Consider the following 14,665-nt stretch of genomic DNA (forward strand, 5'->3'; position numbering starts at 1 on the left):
CATTCCAACTCCCCCACTCACTAGAACAGCTTTATGGAGGTGACATTCTCGGAACTTTATCCATGGCGTGACCAGGTTTCAACGGGCATCATCCGCTTATACTTGCATGCTATACCCGAGCAACAAATGGAAACAAAACGTTGCTATCGGCCTCGACCCGAAGGTGGAGAGACGGGGACGGCTCGTAATACTACTGGAGCACGCATGCTAGTTTTAGGGTAAACTCCCGTTTTGCAGCACCTTTAAGTAGCTGGGCCCCTGTGTTTAGTGCTGTAGTCTATCACAAGCTTCGAATCCCATTCTACAACATCATCTGCCACAATGTCCTCACCAAAGCCACCACCAAGCGGCGTATGGGCGCCTGCTATCACATTTTTTGATCATGACACCGATACACTAGACACCGTTTCGCAGGCGGCCTATTACTCATATCTTTCCAAGACGGGTCTAGCAGGCCTTGTTGTCCTCGGTACGAACGCCGAGACCTTCTTGTTAACGCGTGAAGAACGCAAAGAGTTATTGCAAACGGCTCGTCAAGCATGTGGGCCAGACTTTCCCATCATGGCTGGTGTCGGTGGACACTCAACGAAGCAAGTCCTTGAATTCATCGGTGATGCAGCTGACGCTGGGGCCAACTATGTCCTGCTTCTACCCCCAGCTTACTTTGGCAAGCAAACGACACCAGAGGTTATCAACAACTTCTTTAATGATGTGGCCACCAAGAGCCAGCTTCCAATCGTCATCTACAACTTTCCTGTCGTTTGCAACGGTATCGACTTGGACTCTGCCACTATTGCTACCTTGGCCAAAAAGTACAGCAACATCGTCGGCGTCAAACTCACTTGCGGAGCTGTAGCCAAGATCACACGTCTTTCAGCTGAGCTTCCAGAGGAACGTTTCTCGATCTACGGCGGTCAGTCTGACTTCTTGATCGGTGGACTCGCGGCTGGGTCCCATGGCACCATTGCCGGCTTCGCCAACGTTGTCCCCAAGACGATAGTACACATTTACAACCTCTATCAAGAGGGCAAGTTCCAAGAAGCTATGGCTCTGCATAAGAAAGCAGCACTCGCCGAGCAACCCTGCAAGGCGGGTATCGCAGCAGTCAAGTACGCAGCAACACTTAGCACTGCAAAGGCTGCGGGGATTAAGGGCGCCGCAAACAAGCTCAAACCAAGAAGGCCTTATGTGGAACCATCTGATGCTGCCAAGAAGAGCATTGAAACTCAGATTGCAGAGATGTTGGAGTTTGAGGCTACGCTGAAGCCAGCGATAGAGAATGGACACACGAATGGGGTAGCAAAGGAGGCTACTAATGGTGTTACGAATGGAGCACACAATGGTGTGGCGGTACATTGAATGACGATGTCTGAGCTAGGTAGCACATGATAGCAATATGAGGTTTTGACTTGACATTTAAAAAGTAAATTGGTGTGCGTATATCTCTGCCACAGGCCGGTGACTCGTTGTGACTTTTCGACTTGTTAGTTACTATAACGCACCAAATTAGTATTCTATAATGGACTCGGTGCCATGAGTCTACAGAGGCGTGAAGGTAATAAGGAGCTACATATTATCTTATGTGGTATTGGCTTTTATCCACCGGCAAGCCCAGTACTCGAGCTACAAGACCATCCTTTTCGCATGTGTAATCTCGTGAGGTGTGGAGTTATGATATACCGTTCTACTGTTCTAAGAAGACTTTTAGCGATGTGTAAAAGATTATCATGGGTATCAACTTCCAATATATTGTTCATAACTTCCTGATTAACTAAGTACCTAAACCCCGTCATAAACAGTACCACCAGCCTGATGATGTCTCCTAACATAGACCCCTCGTCTCCTAACGACTTTCCAATATTCGATTACAGGACGTGCTTGAACAGAGGAGACCTATCACCCATCTCAAAGAGTTCCTCCTCCGTGTACTTGGCCTTGGCCTCATCTGCGATCTTGGCCTTGCGAGCATTGGCCGACTTGTAGCTCCATTCCAGGAGTAGAGCAACCATAAGACCAGTGGCTCCAAATGCCAAACTGAGACCGAAACCAGTGTAGTACTTTGGCTTCTCGCTCTCAAGGTACATGAAACTACCGACGATACCACCGACGTTTCCGACGCAGTTCATCAGCGCGATACCAATGGCACGTCGAGACGAGGGCGCAATGTTGTTGGCGTTCCATGAAGCAGCTGCGGCTTGAATGGGGTAGATACCAACGACAGCAAGCACGACAGCAAAGTAAGCAACACCCTTCTTGGATTCAAGTTCACCCTTCAAAGAGATGATGACTGAGTAAGCAATAGTGACGATAATCATGGGAATAGCCACAAACGGCATTCGCCAGAAGAAGCGATCGGAGACCTTGGCGAAGCAGATGGCGGAGATGGCGGCAGCCACGTATGGAGGTGCAGAAGTAAGCTGAGCATTTGTGTTGCTGAAACCCATGGCCTTGGTGATGGAAGGAAGAGTGAACTTGGTACCTAAAGCGAATTAGCCACGAAGGAAGTCGCAAGAAGCTAGGATACATACCGTAAGAGAGCGCAGACTGGCACAGGAGAAAGTATGCCTGGACATAGACACGCCAGTTGGTAAGGACCATCTTGATATCCTTCCATCTAACAGTGTTCTCCTCTTGGAAGCCGCCACCCTGCTTGATAAACATGGAGAGCTCGAGGAACTTGATCTCTTCCGGTGTAAGCCATCGCGACGAAAGGGCAGGGGTGTCGATAAGGAAAAAGAAGCATGCGACACCGAGAAGGACTGTGACCATGCCCTCGAGGAGGAAGATCCATCTCCAACCCTCAAGACCGGCAACACCGTCCATCTCAGCGATACCAGCAGCAAGGAGACCGGAGAAAGCGCCTGACAAGGCACTAGCGCAGTAAAAGTATGAAATTCGGGTGGAGAGGTCCTTAGGCATGTACCAGTAACTGCATAGGTAGATGGCACCGGGGAAGAAGCCGGCTCTGCTCCCGTATTAGTTTTAGGTCCGCACCTTATGCAATTTTGACTCACTCAAAGATACCAAGAAGGACTCGCGTAGCCATAAGACCGCCAAAGTTTTGTACAAGGCCGGTGCAGGTCATGACGATACCCCAGCAGACACAGAGCATACCAAGGTACATCGAGGGTCGTTTAAACTTCTTGAGCAGAATGTTACTAGGGACTTCAAGGAGGACGTATGGGACAAAGACTGTGCATATGTTAGTAACAAGTCACCCAATTGGCGTGCCAGATGAAACATACAGATTGACAAGATGGTGTTGTACTGAACACCAGTCATGCCCAAATCTTCAACCATGCCCTCAATCTTGGCGTTACCAATGTTGGCACGATCGATATGACAAATCAGGTAGAGCAGCGCAAGCATGGGGACAAGTCGAACATCAACCTTTCGGAAGACCTTCTTTCGCTGCTCCTCTGTGTAGTTGTTGTAAAAGTCGGCATCGTCAGGGTCCAAACCGAAGACACGGAAACCGCCGATTTCGATGGCTTCGGTACTGTTCTCAAGGTGAGCCGGCTTCTGGTCGGCGACCTCGATGTCGCTCTTGGAGATGGAACTTCGTTGAGCCATGGTAGCAAGTTCTTGTGATGATGACTGCAAGACAAGCTCAAACGAGAAGGATGGTGATGACGAGAGGTAAGAGGTCGAGTACACAAGACATCGCTGGGTATTATACTTTGTCTTCCCATCTGGAAAAGCGGTACGAGAAAAGTCCACTGGCTAGATTAGCTCGAAATGGCTACCCCCATCTCGTCGTCTTTCCCCAGACCAGCATACCCAACCCCAGACTTGGCTTGGGAGCTAGACTACTATGAAGTGCGGGGTATAAGGTTAAAGGTCTCACTGGACGGAAAACGATCCTTGGATGGTTATCCTGGTCTACAGGAACTGCCGATCAATGGGTGTAGGGAAGTACGGATAAGTATCCAATCAAATGGTTATCCGTCATGCATCCGAGTCGAACAGGGCCAGCCACTCTGAAGTGTCTCAAGGAAACATGTCCGAGATTTCCTTTTCCTGTTGATACTCTGTGCAGATGGTTCGGAAATAAGTCCCTGCAATACTACACAACAGTAATCACGCATGACACCCATGATGGTTACACGGGAAGTGGCAGAAACTACCCCGCACGCAACGTGGAGGCTGGTCCAAGAACCTCGTCTGATGTTGTCAAGCTCGGGATAAATAGTCCACCACTCAAACATTCCCAACATGGCATACAGTTCGGTCACCCCAACGCTGCAAAGACACAGCCATCATGTCTCAACGCAGCATCATCAAGGAAATCGTTATCACTCCAGTGGCGTTCCATGACATGCCACTGCTGAACAGTGTGGGAGTTCATGAACCCTTTGCACTAAGAAGCATTATCGAAATCATCACAGAAGACTCATACGGTCTTGGAGAATCTTATGGAGACTCGGCTCATCTGGACCGGTTGCAAAAAGCTGCCGATAAGATAAAAGGTCTCTCTGTATACAGCACAAACGTTATCTATCAAAGATGCGTTGAGTCCCTTCGCAATGACACCAACACTGGAGGCGATGGAATGGGCGGCATGGTAGTAACGGCTTCCGTTGCTGACAAGGTCTTTTCCCCTTTTGAGGTTGCCTGTCTCGATTTGCAGGGCAAGCTAGCAGGAATATCCGTCAGCGACTTGCTCGGAGGCCGTGTCAGAGACTCTGTCCAATACTCTGCATATCTTTTCTACAAATGGGGAGGTCATCCTGGCGACGAAGATGATGAATATGGACCTGCACTAGACCCAGAAGGGGTGGTGAAGCAGGCCAAAAAGATCATAGACGAATACGGGTTCAAGGCCATCAAGCTCAAGGGTGGTGTTTTCCCTCCAGCCGATGAGGTTGCAGCGATCAAAGCTCTACACAAGGCGTTTCCTGGCGTGCCGTTGAGGCTTGATCCAAACGCTGCGTGGACCGTTGAGACTTCGAAGTGGGTTGCCAAAGAACTCGAAGGAATTGTGGAGTACTTGGAGGATCCTGCTGGGGAGATTGAAGGCATGGCTGCTGTAGCTAAAGAAGCATCTATGCCTCTGGCTACTAACATGGCAGTCGTTGCTTTTGACCATCTACCTCCCTCGATCTTACAAGACGCCGTGCAAGTCATCCTATCAGATCACCACTTCTGGGGCGGCCTTCGCAAGTCCCAAACTCTAGCATCTATCTGCGCTACTTGGGGCTTGAGGCTCTCCATGCATTCCAACAGTCACTTGGGTATTTCGCTTGCTGCGATGACACATCTCGCCTCTGCAACTCCCAATCTCGACTACGCCTGCGACACTCACTGGCCGTGGAAGCGCCGTGATGAAGATGTTGTTATTGAGGGGGCCTTGAAGTGGAAGGATGGAGGCGTGATTGTACCTTCAGGTCCTGGTCTAGGTGTCGAGTTGGATAGGGAAAGGCTGGCCAAGCTTCACCAACAGTACGTGGACTGCGGATTGAAGAAACGCGATGACACGACCTACATGAAACGGTTCAAGCCGGAATTTTCGGAGAAGATACCTCGCTGGTGAGGCATAGGTCAATAGTTTTGTTTGGGGACGGAGATCTGGGACGTACCTGTTCGACATAGATATGCACCAACAGTTTGGTCTAGGTATGTAATACTTCTCGCTGTATATAAATGTTTTTATACTATATTTCGCCTCTGTATTATTCTTATCACAATCCATGTCCCTTTCTAAGAGTAATTTGGAGAGCAGAGCTTTGAGCTTTAGTAATCTGATTTAAGTAGCTCGTTTTATAATCACTATTCAATGCTTCTATACTTATCAGAATGACATATTGGTGTCTATTAGTATAGAATAAAATTCTGAATATCGTTGGTGTCGCGGATGTAGAGTATCTATACGTTGATCGGCAGCCCAGCACGCTTATCGAGCATAACACATGGTTGATCAACAGACAGGACGTCAAATGTGAGGGGTATTAGGAGTTCGATTACGGTATTATGGTTATATTCTTCATATCTACGGATATGAAGTTCTGATGAGCTTCTCAAACTTCTTCGTCTAAACATAGAGAAAATAATCATTTAACGTACCACCTTGGATGTGCCCAGAGGTACAGGGTTGGTACATCGGTCAAGATGCCAATGCCAACCTTCTTCCTCTTTTTCTCCTTTGTGTAAGAATGCTCGCTCCATTTTTGGACAATTAACCGGTAAACCCAAGCCCCCAACCCGATCTTATGGCAGCTGATGAGTCATCGTAGCTGTGGTTCGTAGAACTTGGAACCTTCATGCTGACATGCTTCGCTTATCTACTCCTAATTTGTAAGATGTACGGAGTAGATGCGTTGATTATATCTAGCCCACATCAACTCAACTGTATTAATCTTGTTTGACTCTTCCATGAAGCATAGCTGGCTGGGTCGCTATGGAATATATATGTACGGAAACGACGGATATTGTATCATTTTCGCCAACTATTGTGCTACAATGGCCATCCCGGGCGACCCGGATATTGGCTTGTATTTGGCCTAGAAGGATTTCTTATTCGCTGACCACCAATATATGCTTATGTGAGCGACAAAACACTGTTGTATCAGATCAGCTGTTTTAAGTATAAAACATGCTTCCCTTCCCCTCACATTAGACATTTTAGAACCGATCACGCAATCCATTGCCCAGCTTATATCCTCGTCCTAACAACTACAAACAGCCATGTCTGCCAACGAAGCGAACAGCAATATTAGGAAAAATATTGAAGAGACAGTCAATAGTTTCTTATTATCCTACGAAGATGGAAGGGTGCAGAATGATACATCCATCATTAACCGCGATGTCACGCCTGAATGCACTCGTCAGCTACTTCCCGCCTCACTCTTGAAAGCGCTCGGTGCTCCTGAATCTGTTGTCTTTTCCAACGATCAGTACGAGAAACTTTACGCCGACGATCTTGCTGTTGGAGGAGTCTACAACACTGTCACCAAAAACTTGGTTATCGATGCCGAGGCTAGAAGGGCAGCTGTCACCAGCAAATCAGACTTCAAGTATAAAGACGGCGATTCTCTTGTCGTAGAGTTTTCCTGGACTTTGAACTTTAATGAAGACGGTACCAAGATCGACAAGGTCATAGAGTTCGCTGATGCCGATGCCGTTAAGCGGATGGCGGCCAAAGCGCAGGAACTTCAGGCCAGTCGAGAGACAAATGGTGTCAATGGTGATAGCGGCAAGTTGGAAAAGGAAGTGGAATTCTTTGAGACTGGATGATCAACTCTTGGCGCGGTGATGAGTGAAACTTAAATATGTTCGGAACATTTACCGCCAATCCCTTTTATCTAACATGTGAATATCGTTTGACGAGGTCTACCGGGAATAGCAAAACATGTTATTATGACTCATTTTATGTTGAGCCGCCATCTTGGCAGACGGCAGATTAATCTTGTTTGATCGACAATTGCCTGTGATTGTCTTTCTTTAGTTCCTTTACTCTCCCCCTACTAAAAATACGGCCTCTAATAGAAATCACGTCACTGCAAGAACAACCGAGTGTTTCCAAACTTCCATCGTGTATCTACTCTGTAGAGCTACCCTTGAGCAACAGTGTCAATGACTTTCTGCGCCAGTGACTCAAATAGTGGTACCATGTCAAAAATGACAATCAGTGGTGGTGGAACTTTGGAAAACCCACACGTCAAAACTCTGAAAGTATGCTTATTCTCTCTCTCCACGGCACTGATAAGAGATTCTCCGGATTTGCCGTAATTCTCAAACAGACAGTGTTTCGCGTAATAAAAACAAAGCAAGAGAGTTGTCTAACCGCAACAAAAGTATAAGATCCACCATTGAGGCTCAGGATTGGAACAACGCATCATAACGACCACGTACGCTCCTTGTTGCTCTACATCAAACAAGTATTTGATCATTGTTCTGGGATCAGCGCCACTTGTTTCATTTCGCAGCCGAGATAAACACCTGAAAGGTTACGCATGGTAAATTGTAACTGGTCACAACCCTGGCACCGCCACGAGACACTAGTCGCGTTTGAGAGAGATCTTCCATCAAGCTATGAATGGTGTTTTGACACGAGTGAATCGAGACATAGCCGCAATCTATCCCCTAGTTAAAATGAGGCTCATATCCAATGATACCGTCACCGTCTCATTGGTTGTATCCACTGACATGGCAAGCCTAGCGAGCCCAAGCCTCGAAACACGAGTCAAGTAAAGTGCAGCGGAGCTTTGTCAGGGGCTCTTCATTGGCTCACCGTTGATCTTCAAGGCGATCGCCAAGGGGCGTCCCGAGCTATCTTTACCATCTGGATGAAATACCGGGATCGTGCACAGGGTTTCATCTTGCAAAAGAACTTCGCTGGCGATAGATGCCCAGATGCCCAAAGGAACCCCTGCTATTCATCCCGGTTAGGGGACTGCCGGCGCATCTCATCACTTACCCGTCACCAGTTGAGCTTGCGTGTCAGCCAAGACAAAATGAAGATCGAGTCACTGCGCCCGTTGGAGATATGTGTATGTAATTACGATAGTAAAGGTAAGGAGGCATTGGGATTCTTATCTTTTCCTCTAATCCGAGTCAGTATTTATTGGCAGGCCCTTGCTCAGTCACAATCTCCTGAGATACCTTCATCAGCATTCTTTCTTCTGTTTCAGCAAGCCACTGCTAAGCGACTCTTCCCTATCTATCGTGAATCCTATACTCTCACCCAAAACTACTCGCTACCTACTGTGATATCGCAATGGAACACCCCTCCTGTCGAGGCGCGACGGCCGCCGATCCGAGTATGGATCGTGACAGTTACCACCTCAACAACCTGATCAGCAACCGAACATCCTTCCTCGATCCCAATGACCAAGACCCAACAACAGATGTCGAGTCTGGTACATCAACACCGTCACCCAGTATCCGAAAGCAACAACAACCTTCCAATACCATGTGTGATATCTACGATCCTAATCGGCCGAAGCTCAAGTTACGCCAACGCCTGAAGCATTTTACCTGGGCCTGGTACACTCTGCCCATGTCGACGGGAGGTCTATCTCTTCTTCTATACGCACAGCCACACCAATTTAATGGCTTAAGGACTATTGGCCTAGTCATTTACATTATCAATCTTATAATATTCACCTCGGTCAGCGTCGCTATGGCCTCACGATTCCTGTTACATCAAGGGACATTTGTCAAGTCTTTGACGCACCCCCGAGAGGGCTTCTTTGTGCCGACCTGTCTTCTGTCTATGGCCACGCTCATCACCAGTACCGACCGTTATGCTATAGCGAAAGACAACGCCAACCTCGTCTGGGCTGTTCAGGCTTCGTTCTGGGGATACTTGATCGTCGCTCTCATTCTAGCCATAGGCCAATACAGCTATGTCTTTGCAGCCCATAGCTTCTCACTCAGCACAATGATGCCTACTTGGTTGTTGCCGGTCTTTCCCATCATGCTGTCGGGTACTATTGCATCTGTCATTGCAGAAACCCAGCCCAATTTCGATGCCCTGACCATAATTGGTGCAGGACTTACATGTCAGGGCCTCGGGCTAAGCGTTGCCGTCATGATGTACGCACATATGGTTGGACGTCTTATGCAAGCAGGACTTCCCAACAGGGAGCACAGACCTGGCCTCTTCATGTGCGTAGGCCCGCCTGCATTCACTGCTCTGGCGGTGATTGGCATGGCCAATGGTATGCCTGACAGCTGGGATATTGTGAACGGTGATGGAGCTGCTACTGTGGCCGTTGTTAAGCTGATCGCTATTATGAGCGCTATCTTTCTGTGGGCTTTGAGCTTGTGGTGGTTTGGTATCGCTGCTGTTGCTGTTATCCAATCTCCGCCAAAATACTTTCATCTTGGCTTTTATGCCATGGTTTTCCCCAATACGGGCTTCACTCTGGCTACTATCTCTATCGGCAAGGCTCTTGAGAGCCCAGTCATAGGCTGGGTAGCAACTGGTATGACCATTCTTATACTATGTGTTTTTGTATTTGTGTTTACATGCCATATAAGGGCCATTATTGCCCAGGATATCATGTACCCAGGAAGGGATGAGGATGTTGAAGATCATTGAGGAATTGCTTGGACTTTGCATAGATAGGAGTTTAAAATTGTTTTATATACCTTGGGAAATAGACCTTGTCTGCTAATAGATGTTCTTACCTTCACTTGGTCTCTTGCCTCATCGTGCTACGTGTAGTTGTGCAGTTAACTTTACTGCAGGTTCCATGGTATTGAGCCAAAACGGTAGCCTCTTATCATAATCCATACAACTGCGACCCAATACTGGTGTGAGTGTGGTGCGTTCATCAAACAAAACCATGTGCTTACGGGATACGTGTTCTTACGTATCTATCACTCTTCTATCGCTCACTCCACTTCTAATGCAATATCAAAACAGTACCCTTGTCAAGGGCTAGATATCTGATTGGTAAGATGACGACCATATCGTGCAACAACTCCATTCTTCCTTGCAAAAGAGTTAGTCTGGTGAGATTCGGATGCATCTACGTAACTAAGGCTGACCCCTCTCCTTGGCTAACCATACGGATAAATCGTAGCTATTTGAGCGAAATTACAGTACTTGTATTTCAGCCAATAATCTCGATTCTCTTGTCAGCAATGCTATGAGTAGTTAGACAAAAAGTGAACAAGCGAAAGAGAATCTCAAGCGATTCGCGAGTATAAGGATCCCCGTTGTAGCCCATGTTTTCACATGGTGAAGGTCACTCCTCCATATCTCAACTTCTAGCCATGGCTGACACAAAGAGCGATAACCTTCCAGCCCTTCCTGCGGATCTGACACCTGAGTGGTTCAGCGCAAAGCTTGGCCACAAGGTCAAGTCTGCAGAGAACACGCGCAATATCTGGGGAACAGCCAGCAAACTCTTTTACACCATCACCTACGAAGATGAGAGCAGTGAAGCCCGACCAACGAACATCTGCGTCAAAGGCGTCTTTGATCCCAATATGATCGAAGCTCAGCCATGGACGGTCAGTTTGGCGCAGCGTGAGGCTGAGTTCTTCTCAAAGGTGGCACCCAGCATCAACAACATGATCTTCCCCAAAGGCTGGTGGAGCGGAGCAAGCGAAAAGCAGGGTATCGCTATCATGAACGATCTCGTCAGCGAAGGATGCACCTTTCCCGCCGAGGTTGCTACTTATTCAGTCGAAAAGGTCAAGAACGGTGTGGAGCAATTAGCTGGACTTCACGCACAATACTGGGGACAGAGCCAGGAGAACCACCCTTGTAAGCATCTGAGGCTATGCCGGGTTATCACTGTCTAACAATTGGTAGGGATCTGGAACAATTACGACCCTGCCATGACTTTCATGTGCAGATCATGGGATGAAGTGGTTCGACGTCCCGGTCGTCCCGAGCTACCAGAGTATCTTATGGACGGCACTCGGTGCAACGAGGCTTTGGATCGCTACTACGCTGAGCGTAACCCTCGATTCCGAACTCTTCTTCATGGCGATACTCACATCGGAAACATCTACTTCACCGCCGACGACAGCATTGGATTCCTGGATTGGTCTGCTTTCCATTTTGGATCCTGTTTCCATGATGTTGTCTACCACATGACTGCCATGCTGAGCGTGGAAGATCGCAGAGCTCATGAGATGGACATCTTGGATCACTATCTTGAGACGCTGCACCGTCTTGGTGGCCCCAAATTCGACCGACATAACGACCCCGAAGTCATGACTGAGTATCGACGATCATTTATGACGAATGTTATTTGGCTTATTTGTCCTGATGGCTTACAGAGCAAGGAGCGTGTTGCAGCTCTGTGTGAGCGAACTGTTGCGACTTATGATGACCACAAGGTCATTGACGTGATTTTGAACGCACCCAAGCCATCTTCATAAGGGTATGAAAATGGCATGCCTTGTATTATATACGAGAATAGAAAAACTTTCTCAACTTGCTTTGTGACATAGATGTGACGCTCCGTCATGTTTCAGGCTAACCTCAGGGTACCAACAATTCAGCCGCTGGAAGCATGAAAGACGAAATCGGTAGGTCAACTTATGCGGTTTAGACTGTACTCTTTAGGCTGCTTATTTTTGTTCACTGAGGCATAGGATGCTAACGTTTCTACTGCTTCAATATCAAATCTTTGGCAGTCTTTGAGTCAGGTACGACCATGGTAAACGACCAGTACTAAAATCATGAATTCTTCCTGGGAGCGAATGCTCGCCGTATACAATCCTGCTTCTACCATTTCATCCATCATTCTTCATCAGGCGTCTAAATCTGGGCTCAAACACATTTAACCAATCTTGGTTTTTCTGCAAAGAGGCCTCTGCTATTTGTTCCAAAAAGTCTCGGATCCCTTTGAATGGGTAGTATCTTAGGTCCCACGGCGTCCAACACATCAGCACGTACTCCAAGTCCCGAAAGACGTCCATGCTGCCGTAGGTTTCTTGAACAAGATTGTCAAGTTCACTGCGCTGGGACTCATTTCGCTCTTGGTAGGCGGAAAAGAAGCAATCCTTGGCTGGTTTAACAATATCTGGACCAATGAGAAACAAATGGGCAGTTGCTTCGTGTTGATCGAGGTGGCCCGAGAGACATATGCACCGTAGGCTTTCTGGGGTTGGCCAAGATAACATGTTACCAGCGTGGGGTTGTGGTTCGTCATCGCGTAGCAGAGGAATCTCATTCTCTTCCAAAAAATCCAAGTCCTGCCAACAGACGTCTTCAGCTTTTGCCAGATAGTTGAGGGCATTCTGGCCGTTCCAGATCGCCTCAAGCCCGTTTGTCACGGCTAGGAATTCTTTATACTCTTCAGGGAGAGATATTTCCAGTCGTTTCTCCAATGCGGCGATATCAGCAGAAGAGCATCCCTGCCTAAGAAGGCCATCAGTGCTGTCGGGCCTAAATCGAAGCTCGTCCGATGGACGGTAAATATCCAGAGCATCGTAAGGGCAGTCTTCGAATGTGTTCTTGCTAATCGTGTGAACCAGCTCTCTTATACTCTGCTTCAAATATCGACGTCTCGGTCCTGTCTCAAGGCGGTTCTGGGCCATTTGCACGGCGCGAGAAATAGCTGGTCGAACCTTGGCTGGATGAATGTTGAGCATTTCTAGCATAAGTTGTTGAGGGGTAAGTATGAATTTACTCCACGCCAGCCGGGAACAAGCCAGTTGTTCAATCATTTCGTAGGCCTCGATACGTCCACATATCTTGTCGAACACGTCTCGAGCCTCGGTGTCGTGGTTCAGCCGAGCGTAGATGTCGAGTGCAATCATCAATCCTGCTGTGCGGTAGAGTTGCACGTAAGGATATGGGAATATCCCCTGACGCCACCACATGGCTATCTTCAAGTACCTGGCAGACATTGGGCCGTTGGGACTAGCAGAGTATGAGAAGATTCCGTCTTGGCTCATCTTCTCTACTACCGCTACCTGTCCTGCAAGAGTACCATTGTAGTCGGGAAGTTCGGTTGTCAGGCCGTTGTAGGCCATGTCGAGAGCTTTACTGGCGGTTTCCTCTGTAACCTCCCACTCTTGACTAAACCTCTGGAGCCAAATTTTGCGACCTTCTTGTTCCATCTCGAGGAGCTTTTCCTCGGCGCGCTCCTCTTGAGGGATCCATGACGGCCAAGACGAGTTTGCCTCCCAAGCAAAGTACATGCAGGGCTTCAAGTACGGGTAGCATGTGTCGCAATAGTCGAAAGGGTCAATGGCTCTGTTGATAAGAGTCTCCAAGAGTTTGGTGGCGCCATCAACTTGGCCGATAACAGCAAAGTTCACAGCTGTCTGGGCAATGGCTTGGATGACTTCTGCAAGGGAACGGTAGTCAGCAATTGCTGGCTCATCATCGACGTGGCGCAGGAGGAACTCGAGTCTGTTTTGGTTTGAATCAAGACTCATTTTCAGTGTCGTTATGGAGGATTAAATGTGTAAATTCACGGCCATGATTATTTATTCGCAAGTCCTACGACTGTGACGTCATTAATAAGCAGATGTCATTGCCTGTCGCGAAATGGTATTTAGGATGAAACAAGGAAACAATGTCAGATAATAGACAAGCATGTTCAGTTGAACACTGGGTGTTTATCTCCAGATATCCTTAAGTGGCACCATGAAACAGTTTCTGGACTGAACATGCTCTGTCAGGCAGTTCTATTCATTCATGGTCCAGCTGTCCAGCCCCCAGTTGCGCTAAATTGACCCCCGCAGCTGTCAAGCTCACAGCCTGTGGAACGCGGCATTCATGCCCTGTAGAGATAAAGATTAGCGATGCAATGCCTACTGCTGCACTGAATCCAGCAGGCTGCCAGTGCCTGCCAGCTGTCAACAATCGAGAATCATCTCCTCCTTGGCTTCACCTGCATTATTAAATGATTCTCAGCGGCCACTTTGCGTCGCGTTCCGCAAATTAGTTTATTTGCGCTCCAGCGTGTGCATGCTCCCTCCCCTGACGATAAGGTTTCCATCTTCAATTACACTTTTTCGAGCATTATTGCTCACACAGGGCATGCTCCCCCAGTTCTGTTCTTGCAACATTCCCTTCGCTCGTCAGCTTTTCTTTGTCACTCACAGCTACTAATTGAGATCTCCTCACGTAGTTCCTGCTCCGCCTTGATCAACTCTGACACTGTTCAAACCCTCGGCAGCGTTTCCGCCTGCTCCATCTTGTCTGGTGAACCCATCGGACTCTTCACTCCTTTTTCCAACAGTA

The 14,665-nt window shown here is 47.9% G+C and overlaps 7 protein-coding genes across 7 annotated transcripts; 5 read left to right on the forward strand and 2 right to left on the reverse strand.

Annotated features, from left to right (window-relative positions):
• Window positions 1–321: 321 nt before the first annotated feature.
• On the forward strand, window positions 322–1,359 carry FGSG_03647 (uncharacterized protein; the record flags this gene model as incomplete). The annotated part of the gene is made up of 1 exon (XM_011323751.1): window positions 322–1,359. The coding sequence occupies one exon, from the start codon at window positions 322–324 to the stop codon at window positions 1,357–1,359; it is 1,038 nt and encodes a 345-aa protein (XP_011322053.1).
• Window positions 1,360–1,865: 506 nt separating this feature from the next.
• On the reverse strand, window positions 1,866–3,573 carry FGSG_03646 (uncharacterized protein; the record flags this gene model as incomplete). The annotated part of the gene is made up of 4 exons (XM_011323752.1): window positions 1,866–2,479; window positions 2,529–2,965; window positions 3,015–3,192; window positions 3,246–3,573. The coding sequence occupies 4 exons, from the start codon at window positions 3,571–3,573 to the stop codon at window positions 1,866–1,868; spliced, it is 1,557 nt and encodes a 518-aa protein (XP_011322054.1).
• Window positions 3,574–4,261: 688 nt separating this feature from the next.
• FGSG_03645 (uncharacterized protein) lies at window positions 4,262–5,533 on the forward strand (the record flags this gene model as incomplete). The annotated part of the gene is made up of 1 exon (XM_011323753.1): window positions 4,262–5,533. The coding sequence occupies one exon, from the start codon at window positions 4,262–4,264 to the stop codon at window positions 5,531–5,533; it is 1,272 nt and encodes a 423-aa protein (XP_011322055.1).
• A 1,104-nt stretch (window positions 5,534–6,637) lies between these two features.
• FGSG_03644 (uncharacterized protein) lies at window positions 6,638–7,316 on the forward strand. Its single transcript, XM_011323754.1, has one exon. The coding sequence runs from the start codon at window positions 6,685–6,687 to the stop codon at window positions 7,231–7,233; it is 549 nt and encodes a 182-aa protein (XP_011322056.1). The 5' UTR covers window positions 6,638–6,684; the 3' UTR covers window positions 7,234–7,316.
• A 1,400-nt stretch (window positions 7,317–8,716) lies between these two features.
• On the forward strand, window positions 8,717–10,045 carry FGSG_03643 (uncharacterized protein; the record flags this gene model as incomplete). Its single annotated transcript, XM_011323755.1, has 1 exon — window positions 8,717–10,045. One exon carries the CDS (start codon window positions 8,717–8,719, stop codon window positions 10,043–10,045), a length of 1,329 nt encoding a protein of 442 aa, XP_011322057.1.
• Window positions 10,046–10,725: 680 nt separating this feature from the next.
• Window positions 10,726–11,844, forward strand: FGSG_03642 (uncharacterized protein; the record flags this gene model as incomplete). The annotated part of the gene is made up of 2 exons (XM_011323756.1): window positions 10,726–11,221; window positions 11,270–11,844. 2 exons carry the CDS (start codon window positions 10,726–10,728, stop codon window positions 11,842–11,844), a joined length of 1,071 nt encoding a protein of 356 aa, XP_011322058.1.
• Window positions 11,845–12,201: 357 nt separating this feature from the next.
• On the reverse strand, window positions 12,202–13,854 carry FGSG_03641 (uncharacterized protein; the record flags this gene model as incomplete). The annotated part of the gene is made up of 1 exon (XM_011323757.1): window positions 12,202–13,854. One exon carries the CDS (start codon window positions 13,852–13,854, stop codon window positions 12,202–12,204), a length of 1,653 nt encoding a protein of 550 aa, XP_011322059.1.
• Between the last annotated feature and the right edge of the window lie 811 nt (window positions 13,855–14,665).

Source organism: Fusarium graminearum, chromosome 2 (assembly GCF_000240135.3).
Source record: "Fusarium graminearum PH-1 chromosome 2, whole genome shotgun sequence".
NCBI lineage: Eukaryota > Fungi > Ascomycota > Sordariomycetes > Hypocreales > Nectriaceae > Fusarium > Fusarium graminearum.

What these genes read in the sequence shown, in the direction of transcription:
- FGSG_03644 (XM_011323754.1), top strand. Translation starts at nt 6,685, where the DNA reads ATGTCTGCCAACGAAGCGAACAGCAATATTAGGAAAAATATTGAAGAG.